This window comes from Podarcis gaigeae (genome assembly GCF_964106915.1).
Source record: "Podarcis gaigeae genome assembly, chromosome: 3".
NCBI lineage: Eukaryota > Metazoa > Chordata > Lepidosauria > Squamata > Lacertidae > Podarcis > Podarcis gaigeae.
Window position 1 is genome coordinate 99183141 of NC_139680.1, and position 26608 is coordinate 99209748.

Consider the following 26608-nt stretch of genomic DNA (forward strand, 5'->3'; position numbering starts at 1 on the left):
AAAATGGGGAAAATGCTCATTATAGCCCCAGCGCTGATTGCTGCCTTTGTTCTGTGATGTCTTCAGCAGAGTGAAAAGCAGGTCATGCTGGTTTTGCCTCTGCATGTAAAAGCCAAAAAAGAAAACAAAAAAAGCATGAAGAAATACGCCTCTCACAATGGCACTTTGCAGTCTGAGCGATAAAGTAGTGTGCAGCTTGGGAGTGTAATTTTGCTAGCTTGAATCCCTCCGGCCCATAGGGTTTCTAACCAGTGGAGACAAAAGGGGTCCGGCTGTTGGTTGCATGATCTGAACAATTGCTGGAAAAGAAAGTGAAAGTCAGTGCCGCTGTTCCCTATCCAGATTCCACCCTTGCATCATTTGCTTCCTTCTTTATTTAAATATTTTAATTGTGTTTGTTTTGAGCATGTGCGTGCAAGACCATGTTTCTGTACACGACACCTGACACATAATAATAATAATAATAATAATAATAATAATAATAATAATAATAATAATTTATTTATACCCCGCCCTTCCCAGTTCTGAAAACTGGGCTCAGAGTGTCTAACAACAAATTTAAAACACTTAATTGATGCAACAAAAACCAGCATAAAATACGGTATAAAACGTGAATAACAATAAATTCAGAATTCAAAAATCAATTTAGGGGGGAAATCCATCCAATAAACATTAGATGATCACCAGGGCTAGCTGGCTAAATTAGTCCTATTTGGGCCAGCGAGGAGACCAAGGGAGAATTAACTGTGGGATCCCATGCAAAATTTGAACTCTAGAATATAGGAAGTTGTCTCATACAGGGTCAGACTATTAGACTTAGGAGTTGTGGTGGCCATGTGTCCGACTTTACAGAGGCCAGTTCTGCATTTTGAGGACCAACTGCTTCAAGTCCAGTGCTTGGACCATACCCTTTAGGAATACCATTAAAGCACACTACTTCCCCCTAAGACCTGAGAACTGAAGTTTACCATCACAGAGCTATAATTCCCAGCACCCTTAACAAACTACAGTTCCCAGCTTTTGAGGGGGGAAGTCATGTGCATTAAATGCATGTACATTCAGCCTCCCGGTCTTTGCGCCTACATGGCCTTTCTAATTCTCATGCCTTATTCAAACTCGGGCACATAGCTAACCTGACTCTTCACTAACCATGAGCTGCAGCCATCCTTTTCCCTTCACTTTTTTGTTTTTAAAGTAAAGCAATCAGACATCTATAAACAAAGTTAGAAAGCAAAACATGGAGGCAAGGCTTGTTAGGCAGATACAGCGATGCTGCTGTTGCTAAGGATACTTAGCCTCTTATTCAGGGTTGCTAAGCAATCAGAAGGAAGGAATTTGAGGGGTTTCCTGTGTCTCCCCTTCTGAACAGATTCACTGTCCTCTAACAGGAGCAGCTAGCAGCAAGATGCACAAGTACAGTAACAAAGCAGAAGATGTCGTGTGTCTTTAACTGCTGTGTGGCTGGAAGAAATTTAAAAAGTGTACACCTTTTCTTGTAGGGAAATGCAATAATGAGGAAAATTTTACCTGTTGCCATTGGGGGATTCCCTGGTCCTGAATGGGGTAACTGTGCCCCTGAAGGACCAGGTGCACAGCCTGGGAGTCATTTTGGACTCACAGCTGTCCATGGAGCCGCAGGTGAATTCTGTGTCAAGGGCGGCTGTCTACCAGCTCAACCTGGTACGCAGGCTAAGAACCTACCTGCCCGCAGGCTGTCTCGCCAGAGTGGTGCATGCTCTAGTTATCTCCCACTTGGACTACCGCAATGTGCTCTACGTGGGGCTTCCTTTGAAGGTGACCCAGAAACTGCAATTAATCCAGAATGCGGCAGCTAGACTGGTGACTGGGAGTGGCCGCCAGGACCACATAACACCGCTCCTGAGAGATCTGCATTGGCTCCCAGTACATTTCCGAGCACGATTCAAAGTGTTGGTGCTGACCTTTAAAGCCCTCAGTGGCCTTGGTCCTGTATACCTGAAGGAGCATCTCCACCCCCATTGTTCAGCCCGGACACTGAGATCCAGCGCCGAGGGCCTTCTGGTGGTTCCCTCATTGCAAGAAGTGAGGTTACAGGGAACCAGACAGAGGGCCTTCTCGGTAGTGGCGCCCACCCTGTGGAACACCCTCCCTTCAGATGTGAAGGAAATAAGCAGCTATCCTATCTTTAAAAGACATCTGAAGGCAGCCCTGTTAAGGAAAGTTTTTTAATATTTAATGCTGTACTGTTTTTAACACGTGATTGGGAGCCGCCCAGAGTGGCTGGGGAAACTCAGCCAGATGGGTGAAGTATAAATAATAAATTATTATTATTATTATTATTATTATTATTATTATTATTATTATTATTATGTCAGACAATTTATTACTCATGTGTAGCCCCTGAATTACATTTGGACCCAGCACAGTAGCTGAATGCTGGAGGAAATTGCCGAAGATGAACTAAAAAGCTCCTTTAGATGAACGGAACTAGTTTGTTTTGTAAAAAGACAAACTTGAACTAAAATTAGTTACTTTATATAATGAACCTTCCAAGCACTGGTTGGGGTTAAAAGGAGCCCAACTCCATCTAGAGGGCCCAGGTTTTCACTCCTGACATAAACAGAGTTTGGACATTCAATTAAAAGCAACAGCAACATACCCGCAGTATTGTTGTGCCGTGTAAGATGAGGCTGAGGCAGTTCTGCATAAGGGCATCAAGAAATAATTTACAGCAATAGAACCAATCTGGGTATTTCAGGGACAAGAAGGGGCTGTAGTTGCCTCGTCCCTAAAGGCTAAATGGAGGCACATCATTAAAAATAAACATTAAGTGAATAGTTCCACAGTTGAACCATTTCCCAGTTAACTCAGCAAGAGAATAATCGCAGCACATATAATCACACACAGCTAGGCAAGAGTGTTTGGGGGAAATCCAGCATTACAAGTGAAGGAGACCAGGAGGCCTTGCATAGGAGAGGATCTCCCCCCATTTAATATTCTTGCTTCATGAGCAGAGAGGATATTTACTTGATTGACGATCTGAAGATTATACAGTTCAAAAAAGGAACAGATATTTGACATTTTGCAGAATGCCTTTGCAAGGGGTGAGCCTGCAGCTCAAAACGATTAATTCTGACAAGGATCAGGGAGCGAGAGAGCTGGAAAATGTTCGTGTGGAAATTGGCTGTGTCATCGCAGAGTTTCTCCCCACGTCTAAAAGCAGTTTAGATCATTTTATAACTGTGTTCTGCATATGGAAGCCAAAGAGCATGTCAGAAGACGGTCGGTGGGAGGGAGCAGGACAATTTTACAGCTGCAGAAAGCAATGGAGAATGTGAGTAACTGAAGCCACATCCATACAATTCAATACATTTAAAGCAGTCCCCTCCATCCCAAAACATGGGAACTATAGTTTACCTCTCATGGAGCTACAAGTCCCAGTACCCGCAGTTTGCAGGATTATTTTGGGAAAAACCATGTGCTTCAAATATATGGTGTGAATGTTACCTCCCTTGGCATGCCTTTATGACAGCGGTGGGAGATCTGTGGCCCTCGAGACATTGCTGGACTCCAACTCCCATCAGCCCCAGCCAGCATGACCAAGAATGATGACCAGTGTTAGACTAGGATCCCGGAGATCAGATCCCAGCCATGATTCTCCCTGATGGCCCGTCACAATCTCTCCACCTAACCTCCCCCGCAAGGTTGTTGTGAGGATGAAATGGGGAAGGGGATGATATAAATGTAATAATTCATAAATTATGGGAACTGCAGTCCAACAACACCCAGATGGCCAGAGCTTCCCCAGGTCCAACATGGGATATCTGTACAGTGGTACCTCAGGTTACAGACGTTTCAGGTTACAGACTCCGCTAACCCAGAAATAGTACCTCGGGTTAAGAACTTTGCTTCAGAATGAGAACAGAAATCATGTGGCAGTGGCAGGCCCCATTAGCTAAAGTGGTATCTCAGGTTAAGAACAGTTTTAGGTTAAGAACGGACCTCCTGACCGAATTAAGTTCTTAACCTATAGTTACAAAACTATAAAGGCAACCATGCTCTCCCCAGTCCAACAAGAGAGGTGTTTGAATATTGACTCAGACTTTCCCACACACCGCAGATGTGGGCATACCTGCATATCTCCATCCCAAGGTTCTGTGAGCTGGTTGGCTGGACACACCTTTGTACACTGATGTACTTACCTTGCGCATCACTTTTAATTATTTCATTTTTCACATATTGCTTTGTGCATTATGGATACTTTTCCATTCCGTTTGGAACGGTTCTACACACTTTGTCATTGCGATGGATTCATTTGGTTTTATAATTGTAGGTTCAGTTGCTGTAACTCACTCTGGAACCTTAAGATGAAGGGTGGGTAAGAAATCTGATAAAACAAATCCATTTTATTACTATTCTTCTCTAGTTGCTTTGAGGTGCCTGGGGAGGCAGTCTCAGCAATATCTCTGAACAGGTGGGGAAGGATGGTCACCCAGTGGTAGAGAGCATCTGCTTTGAATGCACAAGATCCCAGGTACAACTCCCATCATCTCCAAGTAGGGTTGGGAACAAATGCTGCTCAAAACTCTGCCAGTCTAGAGAATACTGCAGTGTAGCCTTTTTAGCCTCAGGTGAGAAGAACTTTGCAGATGGACCAATGATCTGACTCTGCGGAAGACAGCTTTCTATGTTCTCACTTCCTGTTTCATAGCCTGTCTCTTAGCCAAACTTAGAACTTCCTTTTCATGGAGCAATTACAGCATCAAGAGAATGTCTATAGCTTCTTCACAGCCCTTCACAACCTAGGACCCTCGTACCTACGGGACTGCCTCTCCAGGTATGCCCCACAGAGAGCCTCAAGGTCCATAAATAGCAACACCCTAGTGGTCCCGGGCCCTAAGGAAGTTAGATTGGCTTCAACCAGAGCCAGGGCCTTTTCAACATTGGCTCTGGCCTGGTGGAACGCTCTGCCTCATGAGACCAGGGCCCTGCAGCATCTGATTTCTTTCCGCAGGGCCTGTAAGACAGAGTTGTTCTGCCTGGCCTTTGGCTTGGAGCCAATTTGATTCCCTCCCCCTCTTTCTTTTTTCTTTTCCTTTCTCCTCCTGCGATGAGGCTACATTTTAATATTTTAATGTTTCAATATTTTAATGTTGTATTTTGATTTTGTTTTTAAGTTGTATTCATTCAACTTGTTTTTATTATTGCTTGTTAGCCGCCCTGAGCCCGGCCTTGGCTGGGGAGTACTGGGTATAAATAAAAATTATTATTATTATTATTATTATTATTATTATTATTATTAGTCCCCAACCTCCCTTTACAAGCAGATCTTTTTTGATACAACCCAAAAAACCTCTCAGAACATTAATTTTCTGTGACCAAGACAGGAAATTATGTATTTGATTGAAAGTGGGCGTCCTTGGATAAAGCCTTTTGCTGCTGCTGCCAGTCAGCTGATGGAATTTGATGGGAGAGATGCTGCTTCCCTCGCTAGACATTACGTCCATCTGGGAGTATTCAGCTTAATTACACAGAACATTTAAATGTTCCTACTTCCCTCATTTTCTCAGAGATGGCTGATATAAGGTTGACACGAAGTTTTAAAATAGACAATGGCTCATATCTTAAAGATGAGCTGAAAGGCTTGTCTTCTTCCCAGCAAACCGCTTCCCTTCCCCTCTCCTGGTTGTATCTCCCCCTCCTCTATTTTTAGATAGCAAACTCCATGGAACAGAGACCTGTCTTTTCAATTATGTAAACCACAATGCATATTAATGGGCCTGGATAAATAAGTAAGACTAAAACTCTAATTCACGTAGCAGGGAAGACAACAATTGCTCTTGCAAACGTTTCTCAGAACAGGTTGATAACTTGGAGACCAGAATATTTTTGAAGTGGGTACTTTTCCTTATTTTGTGATGCAGCACTCCAGCTAAATAATCTGTATAAAATTGTACCTGTTAGAGGGAAATGTACATAAAGATGTGTGTGTCAGTGAAAATAGCATACAGAGATGCATGATATTGCTTGCAAAAATATTAGATAGTATTAGACAAATTGTATAAAAGCTCCCATTAGGGAATGCTGACAAAATTTTGTTTGCAAGGAAACTGTAAACTGATACAGAAATAGGGTGAACGGAATGTAAGATTGGACAAATGCTTCTTTCATTTGCTCTGTCACACTGTGCCTTAAGGAGAAGCTGTCTGGGATTCTCTGAACTTAACTCACAAATCTATTTCCTAGTCAGCATGTAGCAGTTTCTTTCCACTTAGCAGGTATTCCTTTCGGGTGGGGGGCATAAATCACTGGATTTTGTACGCCTCACTATTCTAAATTTATCTCCAGTTTGAACAACCATTCCTGCATCTATAATTAGGCAAAGTACAGGAAAGTCTTAAAACTTTCCCCTTTGGCCACATTATTTTTCATTAATTGGCTCCCTTCATGTCGGCACCATTATTGATTTCATGGGTTTTGCCACCAAACTCTCTGACCTCTCTGAGAAAACCACTAAACCTAGCTGTGCCTCCAGTTCCCTCCTGTTGACATGCTGCTAATGGTGTTCAGTTAAAAGCAAGTAACTGCATGAAATGGAAACTATAACAACACAACCAAAGTAGCTGCAGAAATCTGGACTTTTGACTGACGGTTGTAATTGTTCGTGAACAAAGCTGAGCAGTTATTCACAAATATGCCCGAATTGGCTCAGACCTCAGCCGAATGTGCTATACATGAATCCAGCAAGAGCACTCGGTGTTTCTTAAGCCCAGAGAGTCATTCATTCTACTGGCTGGATAAGAAACCTAGAATAAACCATCAAGGACTGGAACAGGCTGAAATGGAAGAATAGATCTATTGCAAATATGAAGGGTGCCTCCCAATGGGGAGGTGAATATTGCAAATAGGTTATTGAGTTATTGCAAATGGGCTTTTGGCAATGGTTTTGATTTGGTTTATAATTACCAGATTCTGCCCTTGGAAAGGAAAAATCCAGATTAAGCAGAGAGAAAATACAGGTTGGCATTTTGAGCCCACACCATCTGGGAGTACATTAAAGCAATGTTCAACTATGGGAATACATTCACCATTAACACATATAGAACTTAGAGTACATTCAGATGGGGGGGGGCATTGTGTTGGTTTTCATTATTATAATGCTAGTGCTTCTGTCCCACTGCCTAATGTTCTTTCCACACTGCAGTACCTGTTCGGTTATGGAACTGTGGCTTTCTGACATATATACCAGCAGGTCACACTATTCACGCCAATGGACGTAGTGTAACAGAACAAAAAATGTCATTGAAAAATGCCACTACTCCTCCACCTTTTCCACAAAGGCATGTTTCTGCTCGCCCATGAAAACAGCAGGATAGAACTGTCCCCAAATTCCATCACTTCACTCCCACAATTTTCCATGTGAGGGGGCTGCAAAGAGATTTTTTCCTGGAATCAAAGAACACAGAAATGAGTGGTAATCATGCCCTGTATTCCATGAGAGGGTTTTACAATGGGTGAATGCTGAACTATAATGTGGAAATTAACAATTAGAGAAATGTTGGGGGAAATTGAATAAACTGCTGTGTGGATGCAGCCATGCTGTTCCAACTGTTTCACATAATAATACATAATTCTGCCTACAAGTAAAGTGGACAGACTGGAGGAACAAATGGACCAAGAGAGAAGGCCAAAATGTGTCCCTGCAGCCTGAGAGGAACTCAAGACTCAACTCTGTGAGGTAGTTTAGGCTGAAAGACAGTGACTGGCCCAAGGTCCCACAGTGAGTTTCACAGCTAGTCTCCCAAGTCCTAATCCACGTAATATCCCTCCACCTTATTCCACATTCTGGAAAAAAGATGTAGAAGTGATTAAGCTGGAGGAGGGAAAATAATCTTTTCCCACAGATGTAGAAATTTGTGGAGGTCCCTTGTTAACAGTCCTGGGTGACACCTTTAACCAGTTTAGGCTGCAGTCCTGTACATACTTAGGGAGCAATCCCCATGGAATTCAGTGGGGCTTACTTCTGAGTAACGTACAGCTTCTATGCATTAACCCACACAGACAATTGTGACAAGGGGGACCCCTTCTGAACCAAAGTAGGGCACTTTTCAGTTTAGTCGGTGCTATTTCTATAACAGCAACACTTAAATTGCCCACCATAGCTTTGCAAAGGAGAAGCATGGGGAGAAAACCAAAGTAACTTGGCCACGCCCCTTTCACCTTTCATTGGCCATGCCCTCGTGACCTCCAAGCTGTCCAACCAGGTCTAGTGGACACGAGTTACCACCGGTGCCATCTTCTTTTTCAATTGCATTTTCTCCTTATGTCCTAATTCTCCATTCCAGACAGACTGCATTTCACATAGCCTTTGGGTATTCATCAAACTTATTTCTCTCTCTCCCTGTCTTTTGAACTACAAACTGTCCCCATCAACGTATCTACTGGTGTCAATGTAATTTGTGTTAAATTAACATCAGGTATTTCTGAAATTCAAATGAAGCTCTTTCAGCCAGGCTTAAAAATTTAATAAGAAATGCATCACGTGCTGACTGAAGCAGAAATCACGGGTCACCAACAAGGGAAAGCGAGACTCGTCTCCCCTGCATCTGAAAATTCATTACACATGCTACAACAGGAAGAGGTCAAGGAATTAAAACTTTCTAATTTGCTTTAATAGTTAGACGTGGCAGTATGCTTTTTTATATATATGGGGGAGGGAGTTTCTTCTTTAACAGTTTAATAATGGTAGCTCTGAAAACCTGAGAGGTTTATTAATACATCAGGCAGCCTCTGATGTTCTAGTGCTTTATAGGAACAAATCAAATGGGAACAACTGCGATCAATTCAAAAGTTTGGTGTCATATTATTTGAAAATGGGCCTCTGTATCTTTGACACTCTGTCCTTTTAGGCAGCTGCTACCAATTCAAAATTACCTTTATTTCTGGTGCTCTTGCCACAGGAGGCTTTATGCAGTAGGCAAGACTGCAAGGAAGACTAACAGTTGTGGTGTGAAGCCGGATGCTTGTGCAGTCAAGCGTTTGAGGGAACTCTTCCCTCTCCTTCAACCCACTGACTGAGACTTGTGGACCAGAAAGGCCTTGATTTAGTTCCTGGTCTCTCAGGCTTGGCCACCCCACCTGGAGAAATAAGCATTAGTCCTGGGGAGGCCTACTGAGATAATGTGAACAGGCTTTGAGCATTCCAAAACGGAGACTTGGGCCCAGGCTACCTAAAGGACCATTGCCTCCTATGTCACCATGTCCACTCCCTAAAATCTGTGTGTTTTGACTGTGGCGGAAGCTCAATTGGTTGGGGTGCATGAGATAAGCTTCTTGGTAGCATGACCCATACTGGAGAACTTCCTTCCAGAGGAGGCCCATTTAACTCCCTCATTACTTATCCTTCACTGCTAAATTTATTATTAGTTTATTCATCACCATCACCATCATTATCATCTAGTTAAGTTTCAGATTGCATAGTTTGGTTTTAATGATAGACCCTGATAGTTTAGTTTAGGGGTAGCCAATGTGGTGCCTTCCAGATGTTTTTGGGCTCCCATCATCCCTGACAAAGGGTCATCCTGGCTGAGGCTGAATCCAGCATCTGAAGACATTGTCCACATTGACTAGCCATGATTTAGCTGGCTTTAATCTTCTGCTATTGTTTATTACTTGGCTGGTTGTTTTTGTGTGTGTGTTTGTGTGTGTGTGTGTGTGTGTGTGATGTTTTTAAATAATGCAAGCTGCTCTGAGCACCATCGTTAGAAAATTCCAGGGTAGTAGGGTTTTATTTTTACATACTACTTTGAACTAATCTTTGACTACATATTCTTACTAAATTTTTATGGTACAGCAGTAAAGAATTAGCACCTGGGTCACTCTGCTTCAACTTTTCTTTGCAGGAAAGAAAAAGTAGCATCAATACATTTCTAACTGCTGCAATAAGCAGGTATGAGTCAAAGAAAACACAGAGCAACAGTTCTCATGAATACTTAACAACATTTTACTATCATGACATTGTGGAGCAGTAATTTCCTTTAAGGAAGTACCATCTCCCTGTTAAACTAAATGTTCAGCTTCCCAACAGAGCACACAACTGGGGCATTGGCACTAAATGTGGAAATTAATTGATGCCCGAGCGAGCTTTAAAATATTTAAAACCAGCATGCAACTGTAGGACAAAATAGAATTCGGGAGTTCAAATGTGGAGGGTTGCTGTTAAGGTTATCGTTTTTTTAGCCTTTCAGATTATATAGTCTACTTACTGCACTGGTGAGGCACAGCAAATACTACATCAAGGCACTAGTCATGAGCAAGTGTAGTCTTTTGAGAGTTGTTTCTCCATCCCTTGCCTCTGTTGTCTCCAAAATGCTCCCTGCCTTACACAGCTGTGTTACGTAGACGAGGTGGGAAAGTCCTGGGAGAGCATTGCCAATAGCTGCTATTACAAAAATAGTTGGGGCTTGGGTTGCATCCATGCACTAGAGTGGGAGGGGGGATGCCCTCCCCCTTTCCGCCAGTGTTACAGCTTCTTGAGCACCTGGTCATTTGCAGAGCTCTATGTATTTTGCAAGCTGATCCTATGCAGCCAGGGAAGTCAACAGACCTTTCTCCTACGAAACTACTACGCATAGGATGATAAGTCATGCTGATCTTAATAAACTGGATATTAAGATTATATAGAGTAAGCACTGGGCTTTGGGAAGAAGGGAGGGCTCTGACAGGATCCAGGAGTCTTCCTTCTCCTCCTTCCCAAAACCTAGTTAGCACTTGCTCAACATTGGGAAGGAGATGGGAGGAGCCTGGGAACCTGCCAGTCTCATGCCTTCTTCCCAAAACCCAGCATCTCCTTTAACCAGCTTTTGGGAAGGTGGTGTTGTGCTGGGAGGGACGGGACATCAATAATAATAATTAATAATAATAATAATAATAATAATAATAATAATTTATACCCTTCGTATCTGGCTGGGCTTCCCCAACAAAATATTAAATTTTGTTTAATATTTGGGCTGCTTCCAACAAAATATTAAATTACAGTAATGCATCGAACATTAAAAGCTTCCCTAAACAGGGCAGCCTTCAGATGTCTTCTAAAAGTCTGTGGTAATTGTTCTCTTTGACATCTGGTGGGAGGGCATTCCACAGGGTGGGCGCCGCTACCAAGAAGGCCCTCTGCCTGGTTCTTGTAACTTGGCTTTTCGCAGTGAGGGAACTGCCAGAAGGCCCTTGGTGCTGGACCTCAGTGTCCGGGTAGAATGATGGGGATGGAGACGCTCCTTCAGGTATACTGGACCGAGGCCGTTTAGGGCTTTAAAGGTCAGCACCAACACTTTGAATTGTGCTCATATCATACTACAATCATGCTACAGAAATAAATTTCAAAGCTAACTAAAGGGCTCCTGTGAGCACAAAGTGATAGGTGAGTCTGAGACTTTTGTACATTAGATGAGATACCAGATTAAAACCTCCTTGTCTCATAACTAGGTAACAGGAACAGGAAAGACCATGGATATCTGCAACCAATCAAAGCAGGCAGTACTGGATTGGAAGGATCAGTGATCTGAGTCCATATAAGGCAGATTCATTTGTGCATCTCCGACCTCATTTTGTATGATCATACTACTGTTGAGGCAAAGCGTTCACGGAACTACCCAGTGACAAAGAACTACCCAGCATTATGTTGTACAATTAATCTCTCCTGTCACTTTCCAGAGAGGTAACCTTGCCTCCTTCCAATACGGGGACATGTGGCAATCGGTGCCATTTGCAGAAACCCAAGTAGCAGTGAACCCAGAGAAGGTAGTTCAAAAACAAAACTCTTGGGGGTATAAGAGAGTGGAGTGTGTCAGATTTTAATCCAGAAGATATGTGCGCTTCAATCAGTCATAAATTTGTGTTTGTTATGTTCAAAGTAGTTCACTGGCTTTGTACCACTGCTGAAACAAAAAAACAACAGTAAATCTTATTCCATATTACCCATAAAACAGACACATCAGATAGAAGTGCAGCATTTGTACTGCTGTATTTATTCCAGGGTTAAAACAAATAGAATTTTATTTTAGAGAGATGGGGGAGTGGGAGGGGGGAACTATGGTGGAGTCAAGTGTTTCTACACAGAACCTGTCTTTGAATGCAACACTCCGCTTCCAAGAGATGGGTCACAGAAATGGAATGAAGTTTACAGATCATCAGAAGAAAATGTCAGGAGCTAATCAAAACAACATAGCCCTGCTGAAACAACTCCACAGAAATCACAGTCAGGCTCGTAACATAATTTGAGAAGGGGCCTAAATGGTAAATTCCAGTGAGAATTATCAAGCCAAATCATTTCAGGTTGCCATTTTGAATCAGCCTAGTAGTTCAGTCCATAAACTTTTCTTCTTCAAGTCAAATGCACTTTCAACAAGATTTCCAAATGCCCTTGTCCCTAAAACGAGGTCATCAATCAACGTAACAACTTCATTTCTAGTTTGCACTGTCAACTTAGCCTGCCCTACTGTCAGGAATGCCTGCTGCATGACCCCTCTTATTTTCAAGTCAAGGGTGTGAAGACTAATCTGCAAAACTACACAGGAGATAATGGCTTTCTTCTCAACTTCTGGTATTAATTTTGCTCTTCTTCTCGTAAGCGTTAGAAGGTCACAATTTCCCGAACTTTTCTTAAACCCCAAATCGAATCTCTAGAATTTGCAACATACAATCACATGATTGAAGTGTAACGGCAGAAGGTTAAGTGCAAGTCTTCCTTCCAGTGGATAGTCATTAGTCTCTATTAATCAGGGATCATTCATTTCATCTTTTTTGGGTTGGCTGCCATGTAGAGCGCTATCAGACAGTAGATGGTCCCTCCTATTGTTAGTGCCATTGTGGTCCGGTAAAGAAGCTGATCAGGAAGGCCCCGTTTCAGGTGCACTGGCAAACCATCGGGCTTCTGTTGATAAAACATATACATAAGAATTAATAAAAGCATGTACATTACCATCCCCCACGCTAAAGTCTATTTGTACAAAATGTGAATGAAAGCTAAACCAAGATAGCAGATAGCAGTGAGCACAGACTATGGCTTTGGTGACCTGCGTAAGTTCCTGACCTTTCTCATGAAAGCAATGAGAGATTACTCAAAGCAAATATGCACATTTGTATTATTTATACAGGTTCTCGATAATTAAGTGCAGCCCACCCAACTCCATCCAGTTTAAGGGCAGAATACATCCACACACAGCCCAGCAAATGTGTTCCACAATAACTTCTAAAGCCCTGGGAACCTTTAGCAGAGGTCCATGCACGTTAACTACGTATATTAGCCTGTGCCACAGGGCAGGTACATGCAGCTCAGTTGTGGCATGAACGGCAGGTGGAGGGAAACAGATCTGACTTCTATGGGCTGTGCTCAATATTTAAGCAGCTGCATATGCAGGTCCTTCCTCTCCTTTCTTAACACTTGGTCCTCCTGTCTTGACATCAGAGAGGGACCACAACTCAGCCACAGAGCAAACAGCTGCAAGCAGGAAACCCCAGGTTCAGTAACTGGCATCTCTAGCCAAAAGGATCAAGTAACGGACGATGGGAAAGACCTCTGCCTGAAACCGTGGAAAGCCTCTGCCCACTGCAGAAGGTGATGCTGGAACTTCTTAGGTTTCTGACACTGTGACATTTCATGTTTCCTGTCATTGGTAGCCTATCAGGGAGCACAGCGTTGTGAAATCACAAGGAAGTTCACCACATCCAGACTTTATGGGAGGGGAAAGGGAAACTAAGGGAGGGACTCAATGTCACGCTACTACAAACATTCCATGTGAGCAGACATATCAGATTGCCAGATGGAATGATCCCCCTCTCCCCAAGGATTGTTCTAGGGATTCTCCCAACCTCCACCTAGAGCCAATTTTGGGGGCGCACAGAGGGAGGAGATGGGGAAAAGAAAAGCCACATGGCACAAACAGAAGCCCGCACATAGGGCTTGCACTGATGAGGATCGTTACATGACTCCCACATCGCATCTGCACTATTCACTTACACACAGTATAAAAGAATACGGCAGAATATTCCTTTAAGTGGCTAATCACACAAGATGCTTCCTGGCAAAGCATCGCTAACTTGCGAGTCGTGAGGTTTCAAGGGAAAAGGAAATAACACCAATTAAGAGCGGGAGCGTTTTCCGAATAAAAACAGAATGCGAGAAAAAGTGAGCTTCTTAAAGAGCTGTTATCCCATCAGAACAAGGGAGTTTTGCATATACCATGCAAGGTGCTCCAGTGGTTTACTCTGATCTCAACTGCTAAACCCACTGCATTTATTAGTAGTTGCATAACGTTAATAGCAATGTTTAACTGTTGAGTTTTAACCTGACTATGCAACTGCCCATGGGCAAGACTGACCTGAATATGGCAAGCATCTGCAACAGACTGGAGAAGCAAAAAAAAGATTAGTGCTGAGTTTATTCGTATCAGCAGATGTTGTCCGAAATGCTGCTGTTATAGAAGTGGAACACGTAACTTGCAAGCAGAACTCTGCATGTACAATGCTCTTTCTTAAAAGTAGAAACTGGAATCTGGTCCAGAATTTTGAGAACTGCCACCATAGATGCATGAGTAGTGCAGAGAGAAATATATTGTGCAGCAACATACTGACATTGCCAAGAGAGGACTCAAAAGCAAAAAATGGTCTGCCAAGTTTTGGGGGATGATTCTTAAATGTTCTCAACAGCTACTTTTCTCCATAATCTCCACAGTTATCACTACTTGTGTACAAGCCTGTGTGCCCCCTTCAGATCTCCATGTCTTTTCCCAGGTTCCAGTCTTTACCCTCTCAGGGAGGAATTCAACGTTGCACCAAGGTGGCTGTTCTGTCACAGCAAGCATTTTGGCCTGCCAGACAGAACAATTCCCACTCTCCTCCTCCCATATGCTGTTCTGGGGTCTCTCCCAAGCCAGTTTTTGGGGGGAGGCATGCAAAGGAGAAGAGAAGGAACCAAAGCCCCAATACACAAGCGGAAGCCCTCACTCAGGGCTTCCATGGACAGAAATCATTAGTTGAATCCCACACTTGGTCTTTGTTCCTGCCAAAGGACAAACAGGATAATTTTCAGATACAGCATGGTTGAAGATTGGGCAAGGGGAAAGAGAACAGGAGAGGGAGAGAGAGAGGTGAGGAGGAGGCAAAAATCATGCAGAGTGCACCTAGCGCTGAACTTACATTTAGCCTGCTGTAAAATTTGTTTCAAGTTCTTTTTAAAATACTGTTGACCTCTAATGTAAACATAGAAACAAAGATATTAGCAGCATTTTATCAACACTTCTGCAAGCCTCAAGCATTCAGCATCCCCAGCGATCAGACACAAATTCAACTAAGATTATTGACTGAATATTGTTTCTTCCCACCTGAAAAAACTTCTGCAGCTCCGGTACCCGGTTTTTACCAAGATACTCGATGGTGGACGGTCCTTCTGAGGCAATTTTAGTTGGCGTTGCAAATATTAGAGTTGGCGATTCTGTAGATACAACTGGCTTGAATCCCTGCATAAAATGAGACGATTAAAACTTTGTTTGCAGTGAGCACAGTTACCAGATACATTATCAGCTATATAAACAAGTGACCAGACAGTAAGAGACTACAAAGCAAGAGCGTCTCTGGCTTAACCTTGAACACTGTACTCCACAGGACCATCCAGAAGAGACACTTGGAGAATTACGGTCAAGAGCATATTTACAGTCTGGAAGTTTGCCTGCAAATGGCAAGTCATGTGCCTGCTATAAAGGGAAAGAGGAGAAAACAGAATCTCCTCCATCAGCTCAGTTGGGTTCAAGTACCACTGACTTCTCTGCCCTCAGAATTAAATGGTGAGAACCTGAATTTATTTGTTCCGTCCCTCCCTCCCTTGATAATTCTTTTGAATTGCATTAACTGTAGGCTGTTGCAGCATGGACCTGTGTATTTCAGAAATAGATTCCGTTTTGCAACCATTACAATGGTGGCCAACTCATTTCTGGGACCAAGTGCTGGATTTTACCTTTAAGCATTTCTTCCAAGGTCTGGTAGGAACCCATATAGCTCAGAGACAGCCTTTCCCACACAAGCTCCCCTGTTTATATTCTGCAGAGTGGGGGTAGTCCACTGTGTGCCCCATATCACATAAGGGGAGGACACGTGGGATAGGAGACCACAGTTGTGGAAGAACTGTCACAAAATGGTCTGCAGCTCTAATGTTTTGCAGCAATCCAGGGAAGAGGCAAAACCTTCCTCTGCTGCAAAACGTTTTTAAGTGGGCATTTCTGCTTGTAAAATACTACCGCCATACGATGCACAGTTTAGTGACTTTATGGGACTTTGGTTTTATTGCTATTGCATTAGTGAACGCTTTGTTAGAAGCATCTTCACGCTTTGAAAAGGCAAGTTATAAATGTTTTAAATCAATAAATTGCCCTTTCTGCTTCACAATAGAAGCTGAATCAAATCTTTTCTTAAAATTTTCCAAATGAAGTCACCAGCACATATTGAAAAGAATCTGTCAAGAAACCAACCCAAAGCAGTGAGAAAACAAAATTAGACTGGCAAAGTCTGCCTCTTCCAGATGCAGAAGCAAATGTTTCTCGACCAAGGGTAGCCAATGAGGTGCTCTCTACTAGCCATGGGGGCTATGTTCTCCCTCCACTGTTAGGAGGCAATGTGCCTCTGAATATCAGTTACTGGAATCACAAGTAAAGGTCCTGCTTGCAGGCTTTCCCTGGGCATCTGGCAGGACAATGCAAGAACAGCATGATGGAGTACATGGGCCTTCAGCTTGATCCAGCAGGGCTCTTACATTCCAACTCTCATCAGCCCCAGACAGCATGTGGAGAGATTATGGCTCAAATCTCCAGCAAACCATGAAGCTTAGCAAGTGACTTTGGGACAGCCACACACTCTCCTGCCATAACCTAGCTCAGAGGTAATCGCTACCAGAGAGATATGACAAATCAAGCTGTTAGACTATGCTGAAATGGCTAAACTCAGAGACCAAGAAGAAAAGAAATTCAAAAAAAAGAATGGGGAAAGTTTATAATTTATTTAGGAGACCACTGTGAGCAGATGAAAACATTAGCAGGATTTTAATCCTACTTGTAATGTAACAAATACTACGGACAATATGGATAGATACAAACCATAATTATGAAATGATATGCTGTCGGAAACGTTAACAATAGGACCCATGGGGGAAGTCTCGGGATTCAGAGTTATCTCATTCTATGGAGATGTATTTGGTATTGTAACTAATTTACATTTGTAAAACCAAATTAAAAATAAATAAATAACCTAGCTCAGAGGGCTGTTGTCAGATGGAGTTGGGTGAAGCAATGCATGCTGCCCAGAGCTTTTTCCAGAAAGAGTAGTGTATAAATGAAATAAAATTTGGTAAATGACCCAAATCATCTTCTTTGGGAAGCAGGCCTCTGGCTGGGAATGGGCTCTGGAAATTCGTAACTATTTTAATTCACTTGAAAAAACAACAAACTACTCTCAAATTAATGGCAAAAAATATGTGCTATTGGAGATGTATTGCTTTCTCAAAACAACAACATTCCAACACGAAGACCTCAGGCCAGCCTTCCTCATGGTGTCTACCAATGTCCATGAATAGGGAAGGGCAAACAGCCATTGCTTACTGCTTCTGTACACATTTTCTGGGTTCTTACAACAAGAAGAAACGAGGCAGCAACAAGTGAGGAAGAGCATAAGTGGGGTAGCTTCACAGTAGGGAACACTGCAAAGCTGGAGGGTGGCTGAATGCTACTCTTGTCCCACTGTCCTTCCCTGGTCTTTCCAGTATAACCCCTTGCAAGTCAGTCCCACTATGTTAGAACATAAGGAATAACATAAGATGAGCCCTGCTGGATCAGGCAAGTGGCTCACCTAGTCTAGCATCCTGTTCCCATGGGGAGCCAACTAGATACTAACCAGGAAGACCACAAACAAGACCTAAGTGCAGCAGTATTGTCCCCTCTTGTGATTCCTTGCAACTGGGATTTAGAGGCATACTGCCTCTAACAATGGAGCCATCATGGATAACAGCCATTGTTCAATCAGGCTTAGTTTCAGGTTGTGAGTGTATAGGATTGCAGCCTCAGTCTGGTCAGCTGAACAGATGTGGGAGCTGACCCCTCAATACCAAGAGGAATAGGAGTTACATTCATAACAAGTCATTCATTTAGTCTTTCTTCCCCTTGAGTTTTGAATGCATTTGTGAACACCCGTTTAAAAAGAAAGTCAATTAAGAGATGAGCGTGCCACCTTCACAATGCAGTGTGTGTTCATTTAGGCATTCAAGCATTGCTGATGAAGAACCAAAACGCAGCTAATTCTGGAATGCTTTACTTCTTACATGCAGGCATTTAACAGAGCTACACTCAAGTAAAAAAGGCTGTGCAGCACAGCCAACAATTACCTACATACAGATTCCCTACTTTATTATTCCAGACAGTGAGTGTGAACACAATATGCTTGACATTAAATTTGCATTTTAACAAGGCTAATAAGTACATGATTGAAATGAATGTCTACTAATTAGTTTTTGTTTGTTCATCTATCAAGCTGTCTGCCAATCACATACATTTTCGGAAAATAATGTTCACTTGTCAGGTTAACTTTATGTAAAACTATTTATATTTGCTTTTAAAAAGCATGCATTAGGGAACTCACTCAGCTCTATGGAATGCATCAGAAATCTATCCAAAGACAGACCCCGCTGCTATTCTGCATATCTGTGAATTGTATTCATAAAATACAAAAAAACTGTATTGAGAAATATAGCCTATCCTAAGCTACAGCTGAGAGGTATCTTTCCGATATGCACACAGTGTGATCCCCATCTGGCCATTTTGAAATATGCCATGGTATCAAGGAATGACCATAAATATTCTGTTTGGTGAAGAGGAACAGAACATTGATGAACAATGGTTTTTCTACAAGGGAAGTTAGCAGCCATTTTGGATGGGAGAAAACCCATGGCTTAGCAAAAGGGATGTACTGTGTTGGCAGCAATAGGTAGGGAGAGTGCAGAGGATATAGGGCAAGAAAGAGGACAAGTAGGAAGTGAGTCCAGGAGATAAGAGTAACTAGAAGGCTGGGATACCCGAGAAACAAGATATTTAAAATAAGAGGAGCACAATCACTGTCGGTGGAAAGGAAAGTGAGGAGAAAGGGTAACAGAGGCATGTGGACTGCTAGCAAGGAGACGAGAGAAAGGGAGCTGTGTAGAGGTTAGTGTACTGTAGTCTAGTAATATGAACTACTTGTCTAAAATATTTCAGGCTGCATTAATTAATTGATGGGTTAAAGTATTTACAGGCCGCCCCCCTACAAAAGAATGAATAAATTGTGCTGTCAACACATAAAACATCATAAAAGGAACACCAAAAAAATCATAAAAACGACTGGCTCATCTAATAAGTTTGAACAGCGGAACAGGCCTGTCTGCATAAAAAAGACCCAGGAGATGCCTGAAACGCTGACACTAAATGCCATACTTCTAATTGAAGTTACTCAGGCTTCTGAGACACAGGCATTAAATAATAGCGCTGTGCAACATGTTTTCTAAATGTATGAAGTAGTGAGCCCCATTTTATTTTAAAAGATAAAGTTGTAAAACAAAAAGCAAGTTAAGCCAATTATTAGAAAAGTGGACAAAAGACAAATAAAAATGCTCGCCGAATCGACTAGCCTTTAGGGGGAAACTGCGGAGGTAAGTGACTTCTCATATCTAAAGACAGGTTGTTCCGAAGCGGAGGAACTACCCAAGAAAGAACCACGTGTCCCCCTGTCATTCCTCCAGCCTCTCCCTGTGAGGGTAGGCAGAGAAGAGCCTGATTGTGTGACTGCAGCAAGTTCACTGTCTGATTTCTGGTAGAGCAGGTTCCTTAGGAATCCAGGACCCAGGCCATAAAAGGCTGTATAGGTCAAAAACAGCCCAGACAAACACCAGTGGACACTGCAATTTAAATCCAGGCTATAAATTGCTTGATGCATTCCTCCACCTCCCTGCCCCTTGCATTTAAAGTACTGTACTTGACTTCCTCCCAAGAATCCTGGGAAATACTATAGAATCATAGAACAGTAGAGTTGGAAGAGACCCCAAGGTCATATAATCCAACTTCCTGTAATGCATGAATCTCAACAACAGCACCCACGACAGGCGGCCATCCAACCTCTGCTTAAAAGCCTCCCGTAGTTCACTAAAGGGTGTTGGGAACTGCAGCTCTGTGGAGAGTAAACTACAGCTTCTACAATTATTCAGAGCTGTCCAGGTGGTGCAAACGTGCTTCCAAAGGTGTGGTGCGGATGCAACCTCTGCTTTTGTTGCAATAGGTCATGCCCCACCCCCAACCAATTTCTCCTGATTTTTATTGCTCACTGTTTGTTTCATTTACCATATACTGCATTCTCTGTACAGGGAAGCCTTTTAATGTGTAATGTTTTATTATGATTTTATGTATCTTGGAAGCCGCGCAGGGTGGCTGGGGCAACCCAGTCACATGGGCAGGGTACAAAGAACAACAACAACTATTATATTTCAAATATTCTGCTACAACGCTTATTGACAACAGCTATTATACATATTTCAAATACTCTGCTGTGACGCTTATTGACGACAACAATATTTCAAATTCTCTCTGCCACAACACTTATTGACAACAACTATTGTATTTCAAATACTCTGCTGCAACGCTTATTGACAACTACTATTATATTTCAAATTCTCTCTGCCACAACACTTATTGACAACTACTATTATATTTCAAATACTCTGCTGCAACGCTTATTGACAACTACTATTATATTTCAAATACTCTGCTGCAACGCTTATTGACAACTACTATTATATTTCATTTTTTTTTATAATCCATAAATCTTTATTGAACACATTTTTAAAAAGAACAGAAGTCCCTAAAAATAAGGTACAGATACAGATACATAGTATCAGTATAACTAAGATACATAACATAAAATATAAAAAGTACATATGAGTTAGACCTCCATCCACTTCAGCTTAGGGTTGCATGATCCTATACAATTTCTGCAGTTGTTATAGTAATTACTCAGAATGCCGTAAGTGTTAACTAATATCTACTGTTATATTGTTAATTCCCAGATTAATTTTAATATAATTTAAAAATTTGTTCCAGTCACTTTTAACTTTAGCCATATTATGATGCCTAATTCTTTGTGTTAAATTTGCTAATTCTATATATTGAAACAGTTTCACTTGCCAGTCTCTGACCGAAGGTATTTCAGGAGATTTCCACTTCTGTGCAATTAAAATCCTTGCCGCTGTAATGGCATATTGAAAGAAGGTTTGGTCTGCATTTTTTATTTCTTCCTCAATCATACCCAACAAGAACACCTCGGGGGATTTAGGAAAATTATATTTCAAGATCTTCTTCAACTCGTCATAGATTTGCCCCCAGAATCTCTTAACCACATCACAGGTCCACCAAACATGAAAAAAAGTTCCCACCTTATCCCTACATCTCCAACATAGGTTATCGGCATTCCTGTACATCTTACCTAACTTTGCCGGAGTCAAGTACCAGCGATATATCATTTTTTCTAAATTTTCTCGGAGGGTTGCGCAGGCCGTGAATTTCACACCCTTTTTCCACAGTATCTGCCATTTATTATAATCCACCTTGTGCCCAAGATCCCTATCCCATTTTACCATCGCACCTTTCACTACATCCCCTTTAGTGTCCCATTCCAGTAATTGTTTGTACATTTTAGAGAGGAGTTTATTGTTGCTTTCCAGAATTTCCACTTGGTATTTCGATTTTTTTTCACTCATCCCTAATTTTTTGTGATCTCCCCACAGTGCATTGATTTGGTGAAAGTGTAACCACTCCTTAATTTTATCCTTTAACTCCTCATAAGGCTTAATTTTCCATCCCTCTTCCGTTTTAACTAATAAATCCTCATATGTCCACCTTTCACCTGTCATATTTAGTTTTTTAATTTTAACAATGTCAGTCGGGGAGAGCCACCAGGGTGTACCCTTTTCAATCACATTCTTATATCTATTCCAGACTTCAAGTAACGGACCTCTGATAATATGGTTGGAAAAGCCCCTGTGCACCTTCCCTTTCTCCTGCCACAGGTAGGCATGCCAACCAAATCTTATATCGAAGCCCTCTAAGTCCAGCATGTCTGCATTCTTCAAAATAGCCCATTCCTTTATCCAACAAAGGCAGACTGCCTCATAATAAAGCTTTATATTCGGGACTGCGAATCCGCCTCTATCTCTCGAGTCCGTAAGATATTTAAACTTCACTCTGGCTCTTTTTCCCTGCCATATAAACTTAGCCAAGATTCTTTGCCAACTCTTAAAGCGGGTAGTACCCTTGATTACTGGGATATTCTGAAATAGGAACAATAACTTCGGGAGAACACACATCTTTATCGCAGCCATCCTTCCTGTCCATGATAACTTCAGCCTGTGCCAAGTATCTAAATCCTTCTTAATTTCCTGCCATATCTTATTATAATTATCCTCCACTAGGTTTATATTTTTCGGTGATAACCAGATTCCCAAGTATTTTACCCTATTCACGACCTGGATTCCTGTCTTTTGCTCCAACCTAATTTTTGCCTGTGCATCCAAATTTTTTGTTAAAATTTTAGTTTTTTTCCTATTAAGTTTAAATCCAGACAGCTTGCCAAAATCCTCTAACAAGTCTATTGCACAACTAGCACTGTCCAGGGGGTTCTCTATCGACAAGACCAGATCATCGGCGTACGCCTTTAACTTAAATTCCTTTGACAACTACTATTATATTTCAAATACTCTGCTGCTACGCTTATTGCCGACAACTACTATATTTCAAATACAGTGGTACCTCGGGTTACATACGCTTCAGGTTACATACGCTTCAGGTTACAGACTCCACTAACCCAGAAATAGTACCTCGGGTTAAGAACTTTGCTTCAGGATGAGAACAGAAATTTTGCAGCGGCAGCAGCAGGAGGCCCCATTAGCTAAAGTGGTGCTTCAGGTTAAGAACAGTTTCAGGTTAAAAACGGACCTCCAGAATGAATTAAGTACTTAACCTGAGGTACCACTGTACTCTCCCCAGGGAAGTTTGCCTGGCGCCTTCATTATGCACCTCGGCCCTGAATGGGAAACCTGGACTTTGAAGTCATCTAATCTTCCATGCTGTATTATATTATATTGTTTTAATTAGTGTTTTTATAGTTGTTCTGATTTTAAGTGGAGTGCCCTATCTGGGTGGATGGAGCAGCCAAGTAATTTCGTTGTCCCTGAGAGGGGGCAATGACAATAAAGATATTATTATTATTATTATTATTATTATTATTATTATTATTATTATTATTATTATTCCTCTTTAACCAGGCATTTGGTTGATACAACCTATGCCCTTTTAAAATGTGTTTGGGTTTGGGGGGGTATTGAGTTGCTGTTTTTATTTGGAAATTTGTGGTTTTATATCTTGATTTTATTCTGTGAACCATCCTGAGACCCCCAGGTATAGGGCAGTATAGAAATTCAATAAATTATCTTTCAAATCAGAACCAGTGAATGCGGTGAAGGTCCTGTGTGTCTGGAGGCGGTTGGAGGATGGATGGCGGCTAACAGATTGAGGCTGAATCCTGACAAAACAGAAGTACTGTTTTGGGGGGACAGGAGGCAAGCAGGTGTGGAGGACTCCCTGGTCTTGAATGGGGTAACTGTGCCCCTGAAGGACCAGGTGCGCAGCCTGGGAGTCATTCTGGACTCACAGCTGTCCATGGAGGCGCAGGTCAATTCCGTGTCCAGGGCAGCTGTTTACCAGCTCCATCTGGTACGCAGGCTGAGACCCTATCTGCCTGCAGACTGTCTTACCAGAGTGGTGCATGCTCTGGTTATCTCTCGCTTGGACTACTGCAATGCGCTCTATGTGAGGCTACCTTTGAAGGTGACCCAGAAAGTACAACTAATCCAGAATGTGGCAGCTAGACTAGTGACTAGAAGCAGCCGCCGAGACCAGCCTTGAAAGACCTACACTGGCTCCCAGTACATTTCCGAGCACAAGTCAAAGAGTTGGTGCTGACCTTTAAAGCCCTAAACTGCCTCAGTCCAGTATACCTGATGGAGCGTATCCACCCCCATTGTTCTGCCCAGACACTGAGGTCCAGCGCCGAGGGCCTTCTGGCAGTTCCCTCACTGCAAGAAGGGAGGTTACAGGGAACCAGGCAGAGGGCCTTCTCAGTAGTGGCACCCGCCCTGTGGAACTCCCTCCCACCAGATGTCAAAGAGGAAAAACAACTACCAGACTTTTAGAAGACATCTGAAGGCAGCCCTGTTTAGGGAAGCTTTTAATGTTTAACTGACTATTGTATTTTAATATTCTATTGGAAGCCGCCAGACTGGCTGGGGAGACCCACCCAATGGGCAGGGTATTATTTATTTATTTATTTATTTATGACACCAACCATATTATATTTCAAATATTCTCTGCTGCAACGCTTCCTTGCAAGCCGCCCCAGGGAACACCTGGTGGGCAGCCACAAAAGCACGTGGAATACATGAAGCCCGCTTCTCCATTCCGCCTTCCCCGCTCCTCAATGAATAATAGTAATAATAATAATAATAATAATAATAATAATAATAATAATAATAATAATAATATTATTATTTATACCCCGCCCATCTGGCTGGGCTTCCCCACTGTGGAGGGTTAGAGATAGTTCTCTCTTTAGGTCATTGCGAGAACTGGACCTCATGGAGCCCCGTAGGGAACTCTCTCCTCTACGTGAAGCGCAGCTGTGAAGGTCAAGCTCCCGGTGGCCCGAGAGCGCGGCTGCCTCCGTTACCTGCGGGGCGTAGGCGGCGGAAGCGCCGGCCCCCACCAGCCTCTGCGTGAAGCCGCTGAACTTGTAATACATTCCGGCGCCCGGGGGCGGCTGCCTCGCTCCGCCACGCGCGCAGCTCCTCTTCCCCAGCCTTACGAGCCGGCAGCTGCCCGCAGTGCTGCCCGCCAAGAGGAAGGGGTGGGCGAGAAAGGACCTCCTGTGCGACCGGGTCGTTCTTGGACCTCTTCCCCTAGAGGGGTGTCCCGCGCGAGTGCCTGAGGAAGTCGGTCCGAACGACGAAAGCGCGGGCGCCATTTAAACGCCATTGAAGATCCTAAGGCGACCCGGCCCTGGAGTAGGTATTTTACTATTTTCGCGCTCTGGTTTCGTTTGGCCGGCTTCGGAAGGAAGTCGCTTTCTAATCGGGCAGTGAGATAGACAACCTCAAAGCCTACCTCGGTGTACTTTTTGGTCTTCACTGCCAAAGAGATGGGAAAGGTGTAGAGCCGCATTGCAGTTATCCGGAGGCGAAACTTCCTGGTTCATTTTTTGTAGTTTCCCCATCCACGCACCCTTTCCTCTCCTGGGAAAAGAGTGAGAGTGGAAGAAACCCGCCACCTGAGCAGCAGAACTCGAAAGGCAGAGTTTAAGTATTCCAGGCGGCAATATTTTGCACAATTTCCTGGAAGCGAGCCCCATTGAACCTACTGGCAGGCAGTTCTGAGTCAATAAAATAAATCTGTAATAAATTCAGATGTCATCTCAAAGCAGTAAATGCTGGTTGGTGTTTTTCTTTTTAAGCTTTCACCTTAAGACCTGATGTAAAAATAGCAAAATCCCTGTATTTACTGGAGTAATGGGGAAACTGTGGCCTGGACTCCAAATCCCATCATCCCAGACCATTGGCCATGCTGACTGCAGCAGATGGGAGCTGGAGTCCCCGTTCTTTCTCCTTTTGCTTTAGTGTGGATGTGCTGATGCCCAATTGTGCATCTATGCTAAAATGCTGGTCTCTTCCATTGCTTCCTAGGAGCATATATACTTTACCAAATAATACATGGCAATCATGCAGTCTTCTTCATATTTCTGTATATCATGATGGGATCCACATCCCTCCTAAGAAGATAAAACGAAACTGCTGAATCAAGGCAACAGGTTACTGTATACATAACACAAGAGCCCTGCGGGATCATTCTAGCCATGCCTGCCTTTTGGAGAGTACCAAAAATTGCAGCTAAAATCAACCCGGAAGCTGAAGTCGAAGTGTGAGTCTAACCTTTAAAAAAAATGAAGTCTGGATGTTTATAGGTTGTTGGTTTTTGTTTTAAAAAAGAAAGCCAAGAGCCCGAAATCGACCAATCCACGGTAGAGAGGAGCGTCACGTGTAGGACAGTCGCCGAGCAACCGTTGTTAGGGAGAGAAGCCTTTTGATGCTCCTGCATCCTAGAGAAAGACGGTCAGTAGCTGGAGGAAGGTGATGTGTGAGAGGACGGCAGGCTGAAGAGGAGAGAGGCGGAGCAACAACAACAACAAAAATAACCAATGCTTGGAAACTTAGCTTTTAAAAAAGGGATTATTTCCAGTTCATAATTTAAAAACTCACACTTCATAGTTTTGCTTTGTTTCATAAAAAATATACACGTCTTGATTGTAAAAAGAAGAAGCCTCAAAGCAGTTTACAAAAGAAAAAAATGAAACAATAAAAATCCAACAAAATTCACAGCCATTCTTTAAAACATACAAAATATATATCCTCTCCTAGCATCTATACACTGGGCTCCGGGAAAACTCTCAAATGGAGCAATTTGGTTTG

General features: G+C 42.7%; 1 protein-coding gene across 2 annotated transcripts; it reads right to left on the reverse strand.

The window, feature by feature from the left end:
- Positions 1-11976: 11976 nt before the first annotated feature.
- On the reverse strand, positions 11977-25005 carry COX7A2L (cytochrome c oxidase subunit 7A2 like). 2 transcript variants are annotated; one of them, XM_083733867.1, is made up of 4 exons: positions 24817-24935; positions 16781-16913; positions 15360-15494; positions 11977-12910 (listed from the first exon to the last, which is right to left on the reverse strand). In XM_083733867.1, the coding sequence occupies exons 2-4, from the start codon at positions 16808-16810 to the stop codon at positions 12767-12769; spliced, it is 309 nt and encodes a 102-aa protein (XP_083589993.1). In that variant the 5' UTR covers positions 16811-16913; positions 24817-24935; the 3' UTR covers positions 11977-12766. The 2 variants fall into 2 exon arrangements, with proteins under 2 accessions (XP_083589993.1, XP_083589992.1); XM_083733866.1 differs by lacking the exon at positions 16781-16913 and having other exon boundaries at positions 24817-25005.
- Between the last annotated feature and the right edge of the window lie 1603 nt (positions 25006-26608).

What these genes read in the sequence shown, in the direction of transcription:
- COX7A2L (XM_083733866.1), bottom strand. Translation starts at nt 24,888, where the DNA reads ATGTATTACAAGTTCAGCGGCTTCACGCAGAGGCTGGTGGGGGCCGGC. An exon ending in CCGCCGCCTACGCCCCGCAG is followed by an intron (nt 15,495 to 24,816) that starts GTAACGGAGGCA and finishes CATTTTATGCAG; the next exon opens with GGATTCAAGCCAGTTGTATC. An exon ending in AGCTGCAGAAGTTTTTTCAG is followed by an intron (nt 12,911 to 15,359) that starts GTGGGAAGAAAC and finishes TTTTATCAACAG; the next exon opens with AAGCCCGATGGTTTGCCAGT.